Below are 23,327 nucleotides of genomic sequence, written 5' to 3' on the forward strand. Positions count from 1 at the left end.
AAAGATAACACTGTTTGAGCTTTTGGTTCAGCTCACAGTAAGAGAAAGGACACTGCACTTCTAGCAAGATCAAAAGGTATTATATGTACGGACTGTAAATATTCTTAGCCTGAAAAATGACAACAAATGCAGCCACCAAATCTATGGACTGGCAAGCTGCAAAATATTTGTTTTTTTGTTCTTGAGTTTAAATAACCTTTAAGTAAAACAAACCGGATTCCATCTTCATAAGCAGTAAAGAGATATGAGTGCTCATGGGTGGGTTTCTGGATCAGTGGCCTTTTTTAACCTGTTTTTATATAAAGGGTCATGTAACACTCTTCACAATATCACACTTACCAGGCACAGCCTGATCTGGTGAAGTGGGTGGCGTTAGGGGCATTCTGCATGGGCTGGGGTCTTTAGTAGCAGCTGTGTTTTGCTGTATAGTTGTGGTATTATTTACAGAGGCTCCAGTGCTGGGTGGAACAGGCAGATCACTGTGCGCTATTAGAACAAACGCTGAGGGGTACACCATCCGAACACCACCTATTTAAAAAAAAAAAAAAAAAAAAGTTACATTCATTGCTTGTCTACATTTGTTTGCAAGTAAGAGTTCATTTTTTTTAAGGCTGGATTTACAATTCTCTGTTCTTGTGCACTGCGTTAATGTATATTGTCACACATTAGCATGTATTGTGCCAGGAAAGGCAATTCCTTTTGAATAGATTGCTAATGCAGAGGAACAGACCAAAAAAATTAAAATATAGAATTTTTTTAGATGCACTGCTCCTCAACACATAGTAGAGCATTACTGTGCGCTGTAAGGCTGGCCATACACAATTTTCTTTTTGTTCAACAAGTGGGTTGGACGGAAGAAAATGACATGATTCCCTCATCCACACACTATGTGGATTGGAGAAAACCTCCCGCTGCGCTATTGTATTCTGACAGCAAGGAGATTTCCCCTCCCCTCAGAATACACTAATCAGCACCGCTGGCTAAAGCCGGAGGTGCTGATTTAGAGAAAAAATTCCAGCAGGCTGGTCGATAGCTTAGCTTGTGTACAGTCTGCCTGCTCATACATGCAACAAAATTTGACAGGTCCCTGCTGGACCAACCGAATTTCAATCCAATTATCCCTGGCTTAATATGTCAGAGCTGTGTCCTCTTTGTGCATTAGGGTGTGATTCAAAATGAATGGAATCAGAATGTGCTAATGCACATAAGTTGCATTAACATGCAGTAAAGCACTGTAGTGCATCTTTGCATTTTTTATCATGCGCTTTAACACACAGTAAATTGTATGCTAAAAAAAGATGTTACATACACTAAACGTTACACTAAGTAGGACATACTGCAATTCTATGAGTAACTAATATATTTCTTAAATCCAATCAACACATGTGATTTGTACCAGAATCAAAGCCATATACCAAAATCCAATATCTATAAATCTGTAGTCTCAACAATAGCTCCTTACCCACAATTACTTCCACTGCTGCAGGAAAGTCATCATCATAAAGCATTTCCTGATCTTCCTGTTCCTTTCTGGCAGACAACACAGTAGGGTAGAAAGGTCGCCATTCCTCCAGCAGTTTGCGGGTGGTGGGGTCAGAGGTTTTATATGCATGCCCAGTAAGAGTACCACTCAACCCATAGGGGCTCAGGATCACTGATAAAAACACAAGATGAGTTATTAAGCCACTTTCTATATATCCTGTAATTAAGTAGGCACATGTATAGGATAATAAAATTAGCAATACATTCAACGTTCTCTTGGCTGGAAAGACAATGCTACCATTCTACTTTAAGTAAGCTGGAGCAAAGGTTGGTTCTGTGTTACAGGTTTCCAAGACGGTGGTAGGAGATCCCTCCACCCGTACAAACATAAAAGGCTTCGCTGGGCTTTATGTCAAGGAGCAGTGTTGTCTGATTTGAACAATACTCTTCCATCTTGATGACCCAAAAGAGGATCAAACTCTTGCACCAGTTCATCCAAAACTGAAATATTTATTTTATGAGGAGCTCTTCTTTAAGACTTGACAGCTTTTTCTTCCATTATACACAACAATATACAAAGAAATTACTTTACAAAAATGGTTTGGGTGAAAGTGACAAGAGGTCAGCTGGGCTCACCTTGGCATGGTGTGTGTGAGGTCTGAGCCAGGTGGAGATGATGTTGGTTGATGAGATACACTGGCTGGTGTTGAGCAATCTCCACACTTGTGCAAACACTGCTTTCTCCATGGAGAAAAAAGGTGAAGGAGCAGGAGAGGTTCTCGCTGAGGACAAAAAGGCAAGGCCCATAATTATTGAAAAACTCACTAACGCTTAGTACCTGTCCTCAACTCATCCCTCTTAGGTGGTTTCTATTGTTTAATAACCTGAAGTATAGGAAGAAATGAATAGCAGATAAGACAGCTGTCTGGGGAAATAATGATAACTTCCACAACAGTCATACACAAAGTCAGACTAATAATATATCTATGTAGAACACAATAACCACATAGAAAGAAGTATATGGCACTGTGTCCAATGACAGCTTTTTTATGGTGCTATATTCACTGAAAGAGAAAAGGAAAGCTATGAACAATGCTGACACAGTAGTCTGTCCAGATACAGCAAGGTCTTATGCTTTTTCATCAATGTATTGTTTAGTGGCAATGAATTTATACGATACTGAATTTACCTCTAGGAAATAAAATCCTCAAATAATATGCAGCTTAAAGAACCTAAAGACAAAAGTGGGCTTGTCTGGTTACATGTTCTCAAAGGTGCTTCATGTAGCCCCGGGGAGCGCTTGCTATTCCAGCAAGGGCACGTGAACAGACATACTGTAGTTGGGGGTTAGATTGGCTGGAATAATCAGAATCACTCTCTGCATGCAGGGAGATAGATGGGAGGGGGATGCTGTCCTAATGACATCATGCCAGGAACTTGTCGACTTAAACCAGGTTGCCATAGCAACAGCTAATGTCTCCATGTCAGCCTATGCATAATTACAACACTGAGGAGGAAAACACATGTATGCGCACTGATACACACAAAGTAGCAGACTGCAAAATGAGAACATACTCCTATTCTTTCACCAATCAGAGGACAGAAAAGAGAAAGGGAGGGAAATGTAGGTTTTTCTCAAAATTTATGAAGCTCCACACAACTCTGCATTGCACACGGGCAGCATACATGTCAGGAAGACAAGCACTACAAGCGCCATTGAACACAATAGTGCCTCTATCACAGCAACTCTTATAAAAATTTCATAGTAACATGCAAGGCAAGGAAGATGGTGCAACATTATCATGTTTAGATGTGTTGACCCTTTCACAACCAAAACACTTCACACCAATGACTTTTAGGAACAGAATATGTGGCATGTGAATGCTGGCTGGAGAAAAGGGGACTGTCAGTGGAAAAACGTAAATCCACATATATGAATGTTATTGAATGTATGAATGCAGCAAGCAGATAAGAAAAAAAAGACAACTTTTCCCCATAATTACAGCAGCTTTGAATATGTATTTTTCTATAACGATATCTAACAAGTATAGACAGAATATTAAGATTGCAACTTATATTTACTTTCTGTCTCATTAAGCATGGAATTTATACTAAACATAAGGAGAAAGAACATGAAACAAAGTCTAGCATCAAAAGCCATGACTACTTGTGTGCTCCTTAGGAACCTCGGCAGAACGGCCTACATGACAACAATATATACTGACAGAACAGATAACAGACATCTTCTACATGGACAAGCTTACAGGAACATTCTCTTTGAAGCCTGTTATTTACCTTTTCGACAGGTTTTTTTCCTCCCTCTCACAAGGCTTCACAAACCATTTTCCAATTCGCACAAAACTTTTATCCAGCAAACATCTAGAAAGGATAAAGTATAGTAAAGTCATATTTCGACAGACCTTTTATCAGATTAAATTGACTGGCCACAGTCAATCCCATAGCAAACACAAATTTTTTCTGGCTGCGCCCTACAGAGTGCTTAGATTGCAGAAATAACTAGTTATGTTTCTCCAGATGTTTGTAGGTGACTTATAGGTAAATGATTGAGATTTTCAAAAAATTGTGATTAATACAAAATTTACAAGTCTGTGGAATTATGCAAAACATGACCTTTATAAAGTGGTCCCTGGGTGTAGGTTTGAGACGGAAAAAAATTGAATGAGGTCCCTAGAATAGGATATAATGAGTGACCCCTGTTGAGGTTATTAGAGTTAGTTATGAGATGTGACACAAGGTCATTCAAGTGTTTTAAGAGGGGTGACCCCTAAGAGTTACAGGGCTTTGTTGTGAGGTTTAATCCCTAATGAGGTCACTAATGGGTAATGCTGCATTAATCCACTATAATGTCACCCGTGTATGATGCGTGGTGGTGAAATCTAAAGTCTCAATACTGTGATATTTGTGTGTGATATGCAAGTGGAAGCTACAGCTGCAAAAAAGTGAGCTGCAACTGAGTCGATTGTAAGCTCGCTTCAAACATAAGGCCATCAAAGCCTTGATATATATTATGCACATTAACATTTGTGCCAAGACAATGCAGAGGCTGCCATTGAAGACCACCCTATGAAAATTCTGGCTGCTCAACTGTCATAAGTATCATCTGACTTCAGTACTTTTTAGTCACTAACCATGAAAAGGATGTATCCACTACAATCTAGGTTAAGTCAGAACTCTTGTTCTGTATAAATTTTCCTAATTAGTAATGTACAATATTGGAGCTATTGAGTCAGTCAGAGAACTAGCATTTTCAGAAGTACAGTACATCTAATAACAGCCTCCATATTTCTCTCATGGAAGGAAAGGCTGATATGAGCGGAGACTCTGCCAGTTCGAAAGTTTGATGTAATTTTCACAATAAAAACAGAAGATTGTGGTTTTAGCATTTTTCTGCATATTGTCATGGGGAAGATGAGATAGGAGACCAGCATCTGCCACTTCTGCACTACCGGTATGCCTTTGCGTAGGGGAAGGAGTACCTTTATCTTTGCAGTATATGATGCAATAAATGTGCCCTCCACTGTGAGACACTAGGGTGTGAGATGTGGAACCTAGTGAGGTGAATGGATCAATGGGCACGGCTGCTTATACCTCGGCAAAGTCACCTGCACCTACCTGGCCAAGGTTTAAAAATGGCTGCCCTGAGAATGTATGATCAAGAACAGTTTAAGGTCTGTTCATACTAACGCCACAATGCATTTATATACTCGTACAAACAGTATCAAGGAAAAAAATAAAGAAATCAAAATGAGCCTGTATAGAACTATTGATGTAGCAATAGATCAAATGTTGCAAACCTAAATCATACAGCCCCTCATATAAATTTCCATAGCGGTAATGTAAAGGTAGCAGGCTGTGGTATAAAAAATCTTAAGAAAGAATTCCAGGTATCGTAATTTTTTTAAAGCCTGGACCTATATATATATATATATACACACACACACACACACACATACATATATACCATACCTGTCCAATGTGTCTGGAAGATGAAAATCACTGAAGTAGACACCACTACTTGCTTCGGGGTCAAATGCTGAGCAACAAGCCTTATACATTCTGAACAGAGAAGCATGGGCGCCATCCAGAGAATAATTTGCAATGCATTCTCTGAATGAAAAAGGTGGAGTGTGTGACATCACTGCCCTGCCTCTTCACCTTGTCCAATCACAGAAAGCTTTGTATTCACTCAGAAAATGCAAAGCTTTCTCTGATTGGCAAATGTGCTGAGCAGCCCACCCCGTGTTCACAATGCATCAGGCCAGCCAATCAGCACATGACCTGAAAGCAAGTGAAGATCACTTAAGTAGTGGCGTCTACGTCAGTGATTTCCAGATGGACCAATGTAACTCTATACCGATATATCATACCTGGAATTCATCTTTAAAGATGTCAAAAATGTAAATTTGTTCTGCATATATAATAAACTTGATCAACATGAAAAGCGCTATACTACACAATTTAGAAGAGTATTTCTAATCTGTAAGGTTTACACTATTACCTTGGATTTTATACTTGTCTGGCAATATCTACCCAGCTAATCGTCTGCTGTGATCACTGATCTAATAGAAGTCCTATGTACGCAAATATCTTACCTTTCCAGAAGATTGTGAATGGCCTTGAAGAGTAGAGTTCGACACTCATAGGAAAGCCCATTTTCCCACAGTCCCTCTTCCTGCACTGCAAAAGAAAAGTAGACTAGTATCAATTCAAACATAATTTAATGCAAGATTTCATGCATCGGTACTAAGGAAGGGTTTGTGATAGCAAAATGACCCACAATTCCATCACCAAAGATGTTGCTTTATGGCCTTGTTGGGCTTACTAATAACAGGATAAAGTGATGTGTGGTGAAAACCATAGTGTCTAAACAGAAATCAACTTCTCGGAGTATTGCACATTTACTGTCATCTGATATGGGGGGGGCAGGGGGCAGGAGCTGGAACATGCTGCATGTTCAACCCTAGATACAGGTGGAACATGTAACATGTTCCAAAGGTGAAATTATGCTGGACTAACTTAGGCAAGTTGAATTCTAGCAGGTACTAGCAAGTAACATGTTACTGCATTTGGTGTGATGGCAACGATTTTACAGCAAAACTTTAACCGTCAACAACCACATTTTTTTTTAAGTGATTCTCTGAACATTTCAATGAGACCGAAGAAAATATATTTTATAAAAAAATTAAACACAAAAGCAAAAAAGGTACCCATCAGGCCCTGGAAGCAGGTTTGCCTGCCTGTCTCAACACACAGGAGAGTGTAAAAGTCAGCCTAGACAGAAATGCTGGAAATTTATACAAGGTACACACACAAGAACTAGATATATAAGCAAGATTAAAGTACTAGCAAATTCTATTATTGACATTAGAGAACAAACACCTCCATATTATTTACATAAAAACACACATAGCACCTGTGATAGCAACAATATCCAAATTACAAAACTGTTAAATTGGCTTTTCATTTTTTGTTCCGTGAGAGAGCCTCTGGTACACTGCTGTCCCATTCAAAAACTGATAAACATTTTCTTTGTCAAGTGTAGTCCATATATGCTTCAGTATCTACCTTCCTCCTTGATCCAGCGATCCAATTTGTTTCTTTATAGGTACCTCTTGCTTTTACTGAAATATCTGCTGTAAAGCCCAACTGGAATTGTTACTAAACCCAGGCCCCTGCATTCACTATATCTGGTCTCCCACAGTACACACAACATGGAAATGCAATTATTTTAGTAAATATAAACTGCTAAATACCTTTTCTCATCAGCAGTATATAGCAGTCTTGTGACTTCTCATCCAGCTGAGCACTGGTTAACGTTTGTAGGAGGAGTTTTCATTCTCCTCTGCCTGTCCTATGAGGCTGCATGGCCCCTGACCCTCTGTCTGAACAGCACTGATTGGCTTTGTGACAATCACATGCACCCTCCAAAAAAAAAAAAAAAGAAGAAAACAACTACTCTAGCAATATACACCAAACAGAGCATGTGCACACTTGCCACTGCTGCTGTAACTAACTATGGCAGATAAATTGCGGACTGTGGAAGAAGGGGGAGATCAGAGAAGACAGGATCAAACAGCCTTTTTACAGAGTATTCACCCCTCATGTACCACAGGGAGTATAACAAGCATGCTTTACTACACATACAGACTGATTTCACTGTTGTGGGTTCAGTAACACGTTAAGGGCCAGGATTTAGCATTTGTGATCCTGTGTATGGTAACACTTTATATCAGCTAATTACATTCAAGGTGCATCAAAGTAAAGTGTACAAAGTCTTGCAGTTTGCTTTCTTTAAAACTCAGCAAGAGCCTGAGTGGGAAAAGCCTTTGTTCTGCTAGTATTCTGCAGAGTGGGACTCTTGCTCTGTGAGTGAAAGCAGTGATCTGTCCAACACATCCCCTGCTGAGTCAGATCCAAAGCTCTCCAATCAGAATGGAGAATGTGATTTGCGGATTGTAAAGCTATAGGTCTGACTCTGTAGGGGAAATGTTGGATCTCTGCAATGATACTAATGTCTCCCCCCCAAATGGTAAGGGTCACACTCTGCAGAAGACTGGCAAGAAAGAAAGACTTTTCTACAGGGGATGTGGACCCTTTAGAAAGAAAACAAAACATTGCACACCTTTTGCTTGGATACACCTGGTGGAGGTGGTTGTTAATGACAGACTGGACACAGAGGAAAGAGAAAAAAATGCAAGCATTGTTCTGCCAAAAGATGATGGCAGTGCTAAAATCATGATAATATTGATTGCTATGGGTTAAATGTACTTTAAACTGCCTTGCTATATTGTACTTCAGACTGCACCTAAGCTGCATATGTTTAGCTCAGTGGCACTCCCACAGCTTTCAATAAATTTAGCTGAAACTGTATGCAACCTTTAGCCACCTGCAGACATAATGACAGTTGCCTAACCTGTCAATTACATGCCTATTAGCCCTGTGCAAACCTGCTCCCAAGGAAATTAATCAGGAGGGTAAGAGAACAACATTGCTCGATCCACGCTGTGATAAGAATTACCAGCAGCACTCACTCCCTGCCTTTCCATACACAGGATCACAACCGCTTGTGTGAGCACGGATAAATCCTGGCACTTACAGTGTTACTAGACCCACAACAGTAAAATCAGTCTGTATATGCAGTAAAGCATTCTTGTTATACTCACTGTGGAACCAAAGGGGTTAATCCTCTGCACTGTGCAAAGAGGCTGTATGATCCGGTCTTCTCTGCCATTCCTCTTGTTGAAATGTCCACTTGATACAGGCTGAACCCCTGGTCACATGCACATGCTCAGTTTGGTGTGTATTGCTAGAGGTTTTTTTTTTTTTTTTTTTCTTGGGAGGGTGCTTGTGAGCAGCATAGGGCCAATCAGCACTGTACAGACAGAGGGTCAGAGGTTTCACATCATCCTAGAGCAGAAAGAAAACGCCTCCTACAAGCTTTAACCAGTGCTCTGCTGAAGTCACAAGACTGCTCTAACTGCTGATGAGAAAAGGCATTTAGCATTTTATATTTACTAAAATAATTGCATTTCCATGTCCTGTGGGAGACCAGATATAGTGAATGCAGGGGCCTGGGTTTGGCATCACTTTAAGGTCATTTTGAGTGTGCATTCAGATGTGGCCATCCATCTAGTACCTTTTACTGATATATGGTAATCAAGAAAACACTGGTACACTAAACACAACATGTATATGTATTTACCAACAATAGCTCTCTTTAGCTACAAATAATTGGAATTCAAATGCCAGACAATTAAACATAAAAGTTATGTGCTGCCAACAATAAACATTACTATTACCGCTAGCATAATAAGCAGCTCCAATCTGTACATCTTCCAAATATACATATAAAGAGCAATAACCACCAAGGTATCAAGTAGTTACAAAGTAGTGCAAATATCACATTGACAGAGTGTTCAAACAGGAGAACAGATGAAACTGCACTGTAGATAAATATACAACACAGCATTCAATGTGACAAACACTGTGTAGGACACAGAAAAGGGCGGGAGGGGGATTTGCTAAGCGATGAATAGAAGGGAGGAGGGAGAGTGTCAGCTCCCAGAGAACTTGAGGTGGTTAGCATATGCTGCAGTGAGTCAATGCTGGCAGCTGGAGGGGGAGCTGTCTTGGAAGTTGAAGCTTCAGACCTGCAGTTGTAAAAGGACATTCCTTCCCACTAACCATGCCTTCATTCCAGTAAACATTTATTTTATATTCCCTTAAAGGTACACGAAGATCTAGTTTAAAAAAAAAAAAAAAAATCCATTCAATTATGTATTCTTAACTCAAAAAGTACAAAATAAAATCCATTCAATTATGTATTAACTCAAAAAGTACATTCTATTGCTCTCAGCCTCCTCTTTTTATTTTGCTACTATGATCTGACTTTCTGCTAGAAGGTGGCTATTTTTGCTCATCATGTTCCAGGGGTGGACTGACAACTCATGGGGCCCCCGGGCAATAGGGGATCATGGGGCCCGTGTCCTTCCCCAAACTCAAAAAAGCTTATGAAAAAGGTACCAGGGGCATCTCATGGGGCCCCTACTGACCCTGCGCCCTCGGGCAGTGTCCGAGTTTCCAAATGGTAAGTCCGCCCCTGTCATGTTCTCACTGTATGTAGAACATAGCTACTCTGTCTTGTTCACTCTCGAAATGGACTAGGGACTATGGGTTTTGTAGTTTGCATAGAGCAATGTACATAACCATCTCTAAATATCACCCAAACTGTACTCTCCACTCCTCGCAAGACCTCCTGCTCTCTAGCTCCCTTGTCTCCTCCTCCCATGCTTGTCTCCAGGACTTTTCCAGAGCTTCCCCCATCCTCTGGAACTCTCTACCCCAATTTATCAGACTATCGCCTACTCTGCTCACTTTTAGGCGATCTCTGAAAACCTATCTCTTCAGGGAAGCCTATCCTGACCTCAGCTAATAATGGAATCTTCTACTGTTCCAACCAGTCAATCCCCCACAGTTACTACCTTTTGTACCATTAGCACCTCCATCCTAGATTGTAAGCTCCAAGGAGCAGGGCCCTCCTTTCCCTCTTGTATTGAACTGTATTGTTGCTGTATTGTCTCCCGTTATATTGTAAAGTGCTGAGCAAACTGTTGCCGCTATATAAATCCTGTATAATAATAATAACCACTACTAATGAAAGCTGCTTGTTCCAAACAAATGAAAGTGAGGGGGAAAAGGAGATGTTTACAGCTCACTCAGGCTGTTAGAAGGAGGTAGAAAGACAGAACTTCTATTACACCAGGCCTCAATCACTACACAAATTTACTCTTGCTTTCTTAGCTAATTTGCAAAGTAATAGGTTTAATAAAATGTAGTATATTGCAGCTTACCAGAATGTAGATCCGATGGCCGCAATCATTTTTGTTTTCAGGATTTTTTATTCTCCTTTATTTTACTGTCATCAATTATATAATTGAGGCTACATTCATGCGTGCGTGACTAGCACCAGTGAATAAAAGCGTTAGGAATCCGCTGATTTCTGCAGTTGTTTCAGACACCTGTGAGTGGGTAGCTGCAGTTGTCTAGCCCTGTACACTTCAGTGACAAATCAGAGGCAGTTGCAGCCATCTGTGGCTGTACATCCAAGGCAGAGACTACCTGTGATGATCACTGCTGGAAGCACACAAACGTGCGTCCAGCAGCAATCACCACAGGTAGTTACTGTCTGGATGGACAGCCATGGACAGCTACAGCCGCTGCCGACCTGTCACTGAAATGCACAGGGCTAGACAACTGCAGCTAGCCACTCACAGGTGTCTGAAACAACTGCAGAAATCAGCGGATTCCTAACACTTTTATTCACTGGTGCTAGTCACGCATGCGTGAGTGTAGCCTCATACATTTAGTGCATGCATAGAAGGGCTTCTGTTAGCTTCAAATGGATTTTGCATTACTATTCAAGTCAATGGGAATGCAAAACATGCTTGAAGGTAGCCACATGCAGGTAAGGAGGTCAAGTGCTGGTCAAATGCACCTTTCTCAATATATTCTGAATGAAGAGTCTCAAACAGGTGCCATCAACCCATGCCCGAAATTAATGGACAAAGGCCATTTCTGACCCAGGGTGACAACACCCCCTGCACTGTGTCTGTGGAGCTATAGAGTTGTCACCTTAAAGCGGGCCTAAACGGTTTAAAAAAACAGTTAGATTTTATGCTGTCACATTTATCTATGCCCTCAAGCAAACTGTCAAACCGTCAAATGGCTGGAATCATAACTGACCACATGTGCAACATCATGGAAGTTGCACATCCAACAGAGGCCAGCAGCTTCCTTGGCTGAAAAGGATAAGAAGGTTTAGATCCGCTTTAAGACAGGAGGCATGTTAGAACTACAGAACACCTCCCCTTCCCATAATCTTCATAACATGGGGGGTGTTCTGTAGTCCACAGCGACGTTTGGTCAGGGCTGTTAACTGCTTGAGAAAACAAAGTGCAAAGTTCACCTGACACAGCACAGCACTAGAATTCTGACAGAACAACAAGCTTGACTTGATCTGTGTAGGCTGTCATTGCTGACCTTTCCTTTTGAGAAGGTTAGATCCTTAGCTGTAGTCATGCTCATGTTTTGAGATCAGCTCTTTCCAAACCACCAACCTAGAATGAGTATACCCAGAGTTCATGGTATACAATTTAAGTACTATAACCAGACAACTGGCATTTTCAAAAGAATGCAAGCAATGGCTGTTCCATGAGGCTTTTATGGCAGGTTATACCGCTCAAATATCATTCAATTTAATTTTCTGATTTGCTACTTTCATTTGCATCATTTTATCTACCTATTCATCAGTGTCTGTCAATCTAAATCATGTCAAAACAATCACAAATCCAAAAGGAGTGATATGTTGTTGATGGAAAAGAAAATAAAAATTGACAATTCAATCTCTAAGTTGACAGCACTTAAAGTTAACTTCTAAAAATGAGATCCACACCATAGCTGAATTTAGATCAATGCATAAAAGAAACAAATGCTTACATAGTTTCTAAACATTTAGGGCCGTTTCACACTATAGAAACGCGTTCCGGATGCGTTCCCGCATGCACATTTTTTTATGCATTTCACTGTGTTTTTTATGCATTCCAGTTAATTTTTCCCCTCTTTTTCTTCAATTTAAATAGGAACTTGTGTGTTTCAGTGCGTTTTGGTGTGTTCCAGTATGTTTTTGATGCGTTTACCGCGTTTCAGTACAGTTCTGTGCAGAAAAAATGCAGCATGTTCTACTTTTTTTTCTGCAACCAGAACGCACTGGAACTGCAAGCACTGATGTGAACTATGACATTGACAACCATATAACCTACTTTCTGTACGTTTTGGAGGCAGAAAAAAAGAAAGTGAAATGCATGTAGTGTGAACTGACCCTTAAATAAAACAGACACAGGGTATATTTATAAAGCAGTGAACATGACTTTCACCAAACATCACAGGTAAATGTTCCTGGTATTTTACATGATTGATTCACCTGCAGGGAACGTCACATTCACTACTTTAACAATCTAAAGAATTCTTTGCTTAAAACGGTTTCTTTCTCACAAACTCTCAAAACCACTATAACCCAAACGCCTATTCCACCAGTACCAGTTGGAAAGGGAGGATCCTTGTCAGGCAAAAAGAGAAAACAAACAAAATTAACCAAGCAGATCTTTTTCTTTGTTTTGATGAATGATTGTTTCCAAAGGGAAAGTTTACCTGAAAATATAAAATACCTGATAACTGGGTTATCTAATGTGTATGAATAGCACTGAGAATGGCTACCGGAGTGCACACAAAAACACCCTGAGTCGTGTAATCCAATGAACAGTCTGTCAGAGGCTTTGTTCTATGTGGTCAGAATACTTCATGACAGGTCTTAGGCATATTGGGATTCAAGGCATTCAAAAATGGCAACACAAATAAGAGACAATTTTCTTACAGCAGCTCCCCAACGTGCCTAAAGTAAATTAAAATCATCTTGTTCCAGGAAACAAAGAAAGAAAAAAACTAAACATTTCAACAGGTATTGGAATCAGGCTAGTAGTACTTCCATAACACTACTTAAGCATTTATAGTATAACTTCAGCCAATGTTTTTTTTTTTTGTTCTAGTTTTGAAAATGGTTAAAACAAAGTAAAATTTATTGGGTTTGTGTCTCCACTGAGGGGCATCTAACCTATTTGTGCTGGAGAGAAAATTGAGGGAAATCCATTCGCCTTTATTCTGCAAAGATCTCCAGGTCTACCCTTTTCTGTCTCTGTGAACAGGAAGTAACAGGAAGGCCTCATTCACACAGGCACACTACAGAGTAGACTCATGTGAGGGCCATGTTTGCCTGCTTGGGGCTGCAGGCAATTCTATTCAAGTCAACTTGGATGCAGCAGCTGCACCGACACAACCACTGCTCCCAACTGACAGCTGTATGGGTGCAGATGCATGGCTTTAAACTGAGAACTGCACCCACATGGCTGTCAAATTAGGATCATTGGCTGTGTTCATGCAGCCGGTATATCCCATATGACTACCTTCATGGGGATGCATGGAATGGTCATGCATCCCCATGTGGACAAACATGGACCTTGCATGGGTGTATGCTGTAGTACGCCCCTATGAATGAGGATGACATTTTCCTGATAGGAACAGAGTGAAAAAATTTTGACTGGGATTCTAATCCTTCCCTACTCCATTTTTAATTAAAAAAAGAAACATATCTGAGCTAGAGTTACATTTAATGTTAAAGTGTATCTAAGGCTACATTCACACCTGTGTTTTGGCTGCACAGCATGTAGATGCGAGAAAATCAGCAGGGAGTCTTGGCGTTCAGCTGCGGGAGGCAGACCCATAGAAGCAATGGGAGGCTGCTGGCTCCTGAAGCTAATTGCAGCCATTCATATGTATTTGCTATGCAGTGATTACCTGCAAATGGCTGCAATCAGCTGTGGGAGCCAGCAGCTTTCAATGGGGCTGTCTCCAGCAGCTAATCACCAGGCCCTCGAGCTGATTTTCTTGCATGTACATGCTGTCGGGCAGAAACGCAAGTGTGAATGTAGCCTAAACCCCAAACCAGAAACATAATATTCTGGAACCTACTTGCCCTTGGTGTTGTAGCTACAGTTTCTTTTGCTTTATTTTTATCTGGTAATCCTGCAAATAACACACTTCCTGTCCCGGCGTGGCTACATCGCTCCTCCAATGATCTATGGAGGGAGTCATGGTTGTCACCTTGTGCTCCTGATATGGTCTACAAACATGTCCCTATCTCTTCATCTCTTACATGGGGGGGTTTAGGACAATTGGTAGTTTACAGAAGGAAGCTAGGAAGGAAGATATTTGTCTGTGCAGCTCACAGGAATTGACAAGGACACTGCATTTCTGCAAGATCAACTGGTACTTTCTGTATTTGCTGAAAACGTTAACTTGGAAAAAAAAGAAGAGTAATGCAAGCATCACATCTAAGGACTGTATGCTACAATATATTGCATTTTTGTTTGTGTGTTTAGCAATTCTTCAATCTTTTAATGAAAAAAAAAAAAAAAGAAGGATGGTCTACCTGAGGTTGACTGGATGCAATATATAAAAAGCATTTCTCCACTGGTTCCTTAGACTGGTAAGCCAGTGCTATCACCATAGAGCCCCAAAAAGTCTGCCTGTATAAGGGGTCACAGACATAAGGGTTTCTTTATGGTGTGTAATCACATAAAAGGCTGGTATCCACTGTCCTTTCTAACATGAATCAAAGGTTGTAACACTTATGTAACAAAAAGCTATGGATAAACTAAAACCACAAATAGGGCTCGTGCACATGGAGCTTAAAAAGCGCCACTTATACATGCATTGAGCCTACATGCCCTGTGCGCATAGGTGTTTACAGGCATATTGCATACTAGAAGAGGAACATTTACAGGCTGGGAAACAAAAAAACAAAAAGGGGTGTTTTTCAGAGAAGCTTTTCAGCAGGGAAAAAAAAAAGCATTAAAAAACACACTTAAGCGTATCTGAACACATTTATATGTGTAGAAATGCATTCCAATGGCCAGAATAAATGATTATTCTGGACGATAAAATGCATTTAAGTTCAAACACTATACGTGCATAAATGCACCTAAATGTGTGAGTGATACACATCATTTAGAGCGTTTTATGCCACATTTCTATGTCAGGAGTTCTAGAGTCCCGAGGGGCTTTTCCAGATGCCCTGTGTGCATGAGGCCCTAAGCTCAACATGAAATTCTGTTTGCATGTGTTCAGATGCGCAATGTTGCATGTAAAGTCATTATTAGAACATTCTGCAGACGCAAGTAACAAAACAGTTAAATGTGAAGGCAGTGCTCCTCTCTTCTACAGTACTCTGTTTTATGTGTCTCTCTCCAACCAATTGGCAAAAAGCTGCAGCAGCACATGTTCCATCCACAACAGAGCAAGGAGCTGCTAATGGGGGACTTGGATCTATGCCTGGCCTCATCACTCACAGACACAAGGGGGAGGGAAGTGCAGGCTGAAAGAAATGACGAGAGCAGAGTACAAAAGATACACTGCTAGCAAGAATAAGGGGAAATAAGGAGGAAACGATAAGGCGTACAAAGGAATGTGAACAAGATACAGACTGAGCCTGCCTATTTACAGGTGAAAGTGTGAGACATGGCAGTAAGGACAAATCTGTTCACTGCCATGTTCACCAATTCAATGCAGTGTTTTTGTTCAGAACTGTAATAAGAATATACAATCCCCATTTCATACCATGTTTTCCCCATGCTAGATTTTAAAAGCTTAACATTTCTGAAAGTTTAGTAAATCATAATGAGTATACCCATTTTCATGGAATATAGATAGTCGGTACAGATGTCTAAACTTAAACTGAACGTGTGGCCAGTCTATAAATGTGCAAATATTAATATCCTTAAAGGATAAGTTCACCTGTAACAAAAAATAGTAAATGCACATATTTGTGCAGGTAAAAAATTTACTTTTTCTTTCCCTACAGGAGCCTGCAAAGTATTGCACCTGCGATCAGTGGATTGTGGGTGTAAAGTCAGACTCATGTATACATTTCCTCCAGCTTTCTTGCCCATACCTCTGTACAGGCTGTTTGAAAGCTGGAGGAAGTGTCAGTGGACTATGAGAGCACTCATCAGTGCTAAGTACAAGTGTAACATGTAACCTGTTCAGAAGGTGAACCTATCAATTAATAAGCCATATGTGAGCTGTTCATCAAGCCCTCACTGACCTCTGTCAGTAGGCACTGTGGAGCAATTTTTTCATACAATACAGTTTTCATCCCTTTTGTATCCCACTGCTGCTGATCTACCACAGTTTTTTCACAGTCTACATGCAATCACTTCAGCTTTAGCTGCACATCATTGTTCTGGACTCTTCCCTGATAGTATCAATGGGGGACCATAACTGTGTAATGTGTGTCAGCACAGTCTCTTGTGATGGGGTGAGTAGGCAGGAGCACAACTGGGAGACAGATATTATTTTATTATATTTCAGGTACTTATATAGCTCCTTCAATTTACTCAGCACTTTACATACATATATTGCACATTCATAATTGAACATTATTATTATTATACAGGATTTATATAGCGCCAACAGTTTGCTCAGCACTTTACAATATAACGGGAGACGATACAGCAACTATACAGTTCAATACAAGAGGGTTAGGAGGGCCCTGCTCCTTGGAGCTTACAATCTAAGAGTATTATTATACAGGATTTATATAGCACCAACAGTTTGCTCAGCACTTTACAATATAAAGGGAGACAATACAGCAACAATACAGTTCAATACAAGAGGGTTAGGAGGGCCCTGTTCCTTGGAGCTTACAATCTAAGAGTATTATTATACAGGATTTATATAGCACCAACAGTTTGCTCAGCACTTTACAATACAAAAGGGAGACAATACAGCAACAATACAGTTCAATACAAGAGGGTTAGGAGGGCCCTGCTCCTTGGAGCTTACAATCTAAGAGTATTATTATACAGGATTTATATAGCGCCAACAGTTTGCTCAGCACTTTACAATATAACAGGAGACAATACAGCAACAATACAGTTCAATACAAGAGGGATAGGAGGGCCCTGCTCCTTGGAGCTTACAATCTAGGAAGTACCGGAACAAGGCTAGCATGGAAGGAGTAACAGGTATTCTTTAAATGAAAGCTACAGATTTAAACTGTAACTACACATCTGGAGATAACTTATAGAGATGAGGAGAGAGGAATGTACTGACAAACTCCAGCAGAGAACAACTCAGGTAGGGCAGACAATGCTGCTTGGGACCGACTTTAGCCATCTGCATTTATGTCAGGGACATCAAGTATTTTGCAGCACTTCCTTTGTGTGACATAGGTTTCAAAACAATAGTGTGAACAAGCACTGTTGGATGCACTTCTGAGTCTAAACTAACTTGAGGGGGTTAGCACCATCACCTAAGAGGGTTTTCTGCCCCTAATATTATAATTACATATCTCATCACAAAAACCTTAAGGAGCCATACACACCTTTACCTTCTTATGTGTTGCAACAACACACATGGAGCAACACGGTAATCTATGCTTTCTGAAGGCTGCTTATTCATTTTAAATGGGCTGCCAATGCACCACAATGGACAAAAGAAACCCAACAGGCACACAGCACATGGTAGTGCAGTACTCTGCAATGAAGTGCACTAAACTACTTTATTGTGTTAGATGGCATTTCAAATTAATGGCACAACAATGTGATAAAGCAGGTACGCACACACATCGCAGTATAAATGGGCCCTTAGGCAAAACACCTGCTTTTCAACATGTCATACTTCCTACACGCCATCAGTCATGTCTGATAAGCATCATCATTATTTGAGACGTATCTAAACATCCCCCTCCCCCCTCCAAAAAATGCAACATACCGCAGGTTACCAATCCTTAGAGGTTTTATTTCCAGAATTGCCAGGTGGAATAAAAACCTTTAAAAAAGAAAAAAACAATGAAACCAATGCAGCACTCACAGTGCATGCACTACTTTTGATGGGGTGCAATTTGAGCCCATTCAAAATGAATGGGCTAAATTCCCAATACACCGAACAATATGTAAATCGTACAGGAACGCGCAGCAGGTTCCTGTGCAATTCCTAGCATGAACCGGCCCTTAGAGGAGGAGCTAATGTCACCATGCCCACTGAACAGCAAGCGCTGCTGGAGTAGGGAGGAGCATTGTTAAGTGCTGGGACAAGAATTAGTGTCAGTAAACTGGAAAAAATTTTTTAAAAAAAACAGGCAGGGTCAGAGGACACGTGACCTACTCTGGCTTAACCCTGACCACAGCTAGGGCTGTGCTGCAGAGAGAGAGAGAGAGAGAGAGAGTTGGGAAGGTCATGTGATACCTTGCTGCTGGTGTGCTACCCACAATTTAGATGTGGCAATACTTTCAGGTTTTAGAAGGAAAGGAAACCACCACATTTCTTGGCTGAACTTTACTTCAGTATTCTAGCAAACTGAAGCTGGTGAACATAAGAAATTGAAGTTTATATGTTGCACTTGCAATAAACTGCCAGCAGAGAGCACCAAATAATTCATCACCAAAAATAGTTACCTGCTTTCTAAGCATCAACTTATCACAATGCAATCATTACTGCAACAAGCAAAACAGATCCGGCCATACAATGCAATAAAACAAAGGAATGCTGCATCAAGTATTTTAAAAGCACCTCCAGCACAAACCTTGTGATTGTGTGTAATGTGGGCAAATGGTACAACTGCTTAGGTTTTTATTGTAAAGTATATCCAAATCAGATACTTTCCTTTCACTTCCTTTATAATCACTGCAAACAGAAGAGATGGAGGCTTCTCTTAAACCCCTAAAAGGAGGGTAAAGATGGCAAAACACAAAAAAATTACAAATGCAGGGAAGTTATTGAAGCTCTGTCCTTTTCTGACTGCTGTGACTCCAGTTGGGGAGGGGATTAAAGAAACACCAATGTTTAAAGTTCTGGGGTTTTTTTGTTTGGTTATTTATTTCTTCAGTTGCTTCCTGGTTCCTACACCAAAATTATGTTTTTTGGGGTGTTATTATTTTCTCTGGAGCAGTGATCTCCAAACTGCGGCTCTTTGCTATCCCTTATCTGGCCTGGGAACTATTCCAAACACAAACACCAAAAGTGGGGTATATCCCCCAACTGACACCAGTGATGGGACACTATTCTTCTCACTAATATCAATGATGGGGTACTATTCCATCCACCAACACCAATAATGGGCCAATTTTCCTCAAAGTGATCGCAATAATGGGGGCACTACTCATACTGACCACCGGCACTATGCAACTTAACACCACACCTGAGACATTGTTTATGCTCATTGATGTTGGGCCTGAGACTTTTTTCTTACCACCACTATCCACAATCCACTGGCCCCCCTAAAGTCTGAAGGACAGTAAACTGGCCCTTTGGAAAGTTTGGAGACCTGTGCTCTGCAGGAAGGGTTTTCTCAGCTAAGCACACTCCTCTGCCTGCATGCCTGACCAAAGGCAGCCCATAGATGTGTCAGCATTTTTCGTTCAGCTAACGGGTTGAATGAAAAAAGAAAACTGGCTAGATTTGGGAAATCCTCCCTGCTGAGCTATTGTATTATTAATATACTGATTGACCAGGTAAAATCTGACAGGGCAGCTATACAGAAGATGATTACTAGATCGACTTCTGTACAACCCCACTGCACATACATGGATCGAAATTTGGCTGGTCCTTGCTGAACTGGCTGAATTTCAATCCATGTATGGCCGACTTAAGGGCATATGGATTCCAGAACTAAATGCTACATAAATCATTTGCCTGTACTCAAAATTGGCATGGCTAGAAATGCCAAGGTGTTTTCAAAGTGATATGTCGAATTAAACAATATACAGAGGTTAGGGGAGAGTGCTCTCCGTATTAAAGATAAATTTAATATAGAGTGTTCAGTTGGTGGTGCTCAGATACAGGTAAAGCATTGTAAAGGTTAGTTTTTCTTTCTAAAGTAGTAAACATGGTATACTCGCCTGCTCTGTGTAATGGAAATGCAGAGAGCGGTCCCGATCCTCTTTTTCTGACATCCCCTGCCGACACTCTCGGCTCCTCCTCCTGTGTCTGCCACCATAGAAAGCTACTTATTAAGGGGGCTGATGTGTAGGCTCGCTCCCGAGCCCGTGCTGTATATATCCATAGACACACAGAGCGGCTCAGCCCCACCTCCCACTCTCTACTCACAGGATTTGATTGAGAGAATTCTGTGATTTTTTTACTTCTCCATAAAGATCCTGTTACAGGCAGTGAATACTATGAAACATTTCTCAATGGAGCAGGAGGGAGGAGGGCGTGGGTCCCCATCAGAAGCTTGATTACTGCAACTTCACAGAAGATTTGGAGCTATTAACCCCAACAGTGCCAACATTTCAGCAGAAGGGAAAGGACAGATAAGTTAGGCCATTCAACCTATAGAGTTTTTTTTTTTATTCTACACTTCAGCTTTAATCAATTCATACAATATGATGTGGATATAATTTGAATGCTGGGAAAAAAAAGATAGATAAATTTATCACACAAATGACATATACCAGTATCTTCAAAAGAAATGTTTTTGTGTAGCAGTTATTATAGTTGTGGCATTAGATGACATCTGTGAAAGGTTTAAGGACAAAATAGTTTCCATGGCAATTAAAAAAAAAAAAAAAAAAAAGGAAATCTAAAGCTTGCAAAAAATGTATTTATTTATTTATTTTTTTAAATGTTATCAATAGGCAAATTCCACTTACAAATAGGTGACACAAAAAATGCCGAATTAAACCATTTCTATATTATAAATTTATTAAGGCACATGTTCTTTTTTTCCCACGGTTGTTATCTTGTGCGACAGTCCCCATGTAGTCCCAGGTTCAGCCATTCTGGCAATAATCTTATTCTTTGGCTGCAGAGGAGCATGGGTATTCTTATACACACACCGCCTGCTAGCTTGAGCTGGTCTGGTTTTAATTCAGCCAGCTTTGCATATAATTTATTACTTCGTCGTACACCTCCCTCCCTTGAGATGTCTGCATTTTTCTGTCACTTCCCCCATCTCTCCCTTTCATTCCTTTGATCTTTCCCTGTCCTTGCTTTTTTTTTTTTTTTCTTTTCTACAACAGCTTACCCTGCTTCTATTTACAGCTTTCAGCCTTTGTTAACCTTGTTCCCCCATCCCCTCTTTGCTATGCACGCCCATTTATATACGCACTTAAATAACTCTGAAATCACTTCACAAAATTAAATAAAACACAACTTAGGATACCGCCATAGCCCAAGACTTGTAAAAAGGAGCAGATTCATCACAAGCTGAATAGTAATAAATAAAAAAAATACAATTACAAGCAAAATGCTAGATAAAATGACTGAACAAAAGATTGGAATGTAAATGGCCTGCCTGAAGTCTGTTTACATCTAATGAAAAATGTTCCAATGTATTCAATCGTGGTTTCAAATAACCTCATTCTGAACATGCATATGGTTTTCCAGTACCCAAAATCATCATTTCATTACTATCTGCCACCATCACAGGGGTGTATTTTGCAAATGTATTATGTTTTCAGCAGAGTTGTTTAGCGAGCACTGGTTTATGTGTATACACAGCCTTAATAGAGAACAGTAGTGGTTCAGAAAAGTGTTTATGATCTATAGTGATTTTGGGTCAGTTGTATTTTGTAATCACTTTTTCTATATTGATACTTTATATTCTTTGTATTATTTATGTAAACTCTTTAATAATTATATAGGGTGCCCAATGACATTCATTTTATAGATCATTATGGGATTTCGAAAAGAGAAAGACCATATACTATTGTTCCCTTTTGGACTTCCTCTCTCAAATTTAAATTCCATACAAAATCATGAAAAGACAAGGTGCGGTACATTCCTCCGCTAACTCATTCAGCTTTGCGTGTAGTTTGAGCTCCAGCTAATCAGCACAGTGAAAAGATGCTTTTTTTCTTTTCCTTCTTCTCAGCAAAGCAGGTGAAATATACCTGGTGAGCAGAAGAAAAACAGCCAAACGATACTGTGTGCAAATGTTAGATTTTAAATATTCATAATCAATATTTATTATGTACCATGCTAAAAATGTCAAAACAAAAGAGTGAAAACCAATTCTACGTTTACAAAAAAGCGTTCTCTTTAGGGATCATTCACGCGGCATATTTCTGTGTCCAAGAAATATAGGCGCTTGCATATAATGCAGCCAGCAGCCTGTACAATCAATAATAAGCTGACATGCTGCACATTCAAGCAGTTGCATGCATAAAAGGATGGATAAGTGCCTCGGGATGCCTTGTACCCGGCTGCCCTGAGTCACTCCCCAGAGTCAAAGGAGCGAACCTGCAACTCCTGTGAATACCCTTCTGTGTGTTGCCTCTTCTGCCATGTGCTACTCGTAAATCCTGACTTGAGGCGAGGACACCCAGGAAATTTCTGCTGTGTTTCCCCCCCTCCTGAGACATGCTACCTGAGTGGATCTGAGTTGCCAGGCCACAAAAGGTATATCCTTCTGTGGTTCCCCCTCCTGTGACCTAGAATCCTCCCCATCACCATCCATGCTGTGCCTAGATCACTTGCTGGCCCCTACAGTGCCCAAATTTCTGTCCTGTATCCCCCTGCACTTATCTCCTTCCTGTTCCATAACCCTAGCTGCACCTCATTCTGCCATTACTGTAACTGCCATTTATCCATACCATTCCAGTGCCATTTTGGGCCTCTGGACTTGCTGTACTGTGTCACCACCCTGGTTCTATCCATTGCTGTGCCCTGTTACTATCTGTGACTTTGCTACCTTTCTGTCCTTGCTGGAC

The 23,327-nt window shown here is 40.5% G+C and overlaps 1 protein-coding gene across 3 annotated transcripts in view; it reads right to left on the bottom strand.

The window, feature by feature from the left end:
• The window catches only part of MED13L (mediator complex subunit 13L), a 202,644-nt gene that overhangs the window by 62,533 nt on the left and 116,784 nt on the right, over positions 1 to 23,327 (bottom strand). For all 3 annotated transcript variants that reach the window (XM_089691237.1, XM_089691236.1, XM_089691235.1), the window contains exons 3-7: positions 6,096 to 6,180; positions 3,778 to 3,861; positions 2,119 to 2,264; positions 1,463 to 1,654; positions 340 to 528 (exon numbers count right to left, since the gene is read on the bottom strand). In XM_089691237.1, coding sequence (XP_089547363.1) covers positions 340 to 528; positions 1,463 to 1,654; positions 2,119 to 2,264; positions 3,778 to 3,861; positions 6,096 to 6,180 — 696 coding nt within the window. The remainder of the gene's footprint in view (positions 1 to 339; positions 529 to 1,462; positions 1,655 to 2,118; positions 2,265 to 3,777; positions 3,862 to 6,095; positions 6,181 to 23,327) is intronic.

The sequence above is a fragment of the Staurois parvus genome, unplaced genomic scaffold (assembly GCF_062004578.1).
Source record: "Staurois parvus isolate SC_StPar_1 unplaced genomic scaffold, SC_StPar_1.0 ptg000556l, whole genome shotgun sequence".
In the NCBI taxonomy this organism is placed as follows: Eukaryota; Metazoa; Chordata; class Amphibia; order Anura; family Ranidae; genus Staurois; species Staurois parvus.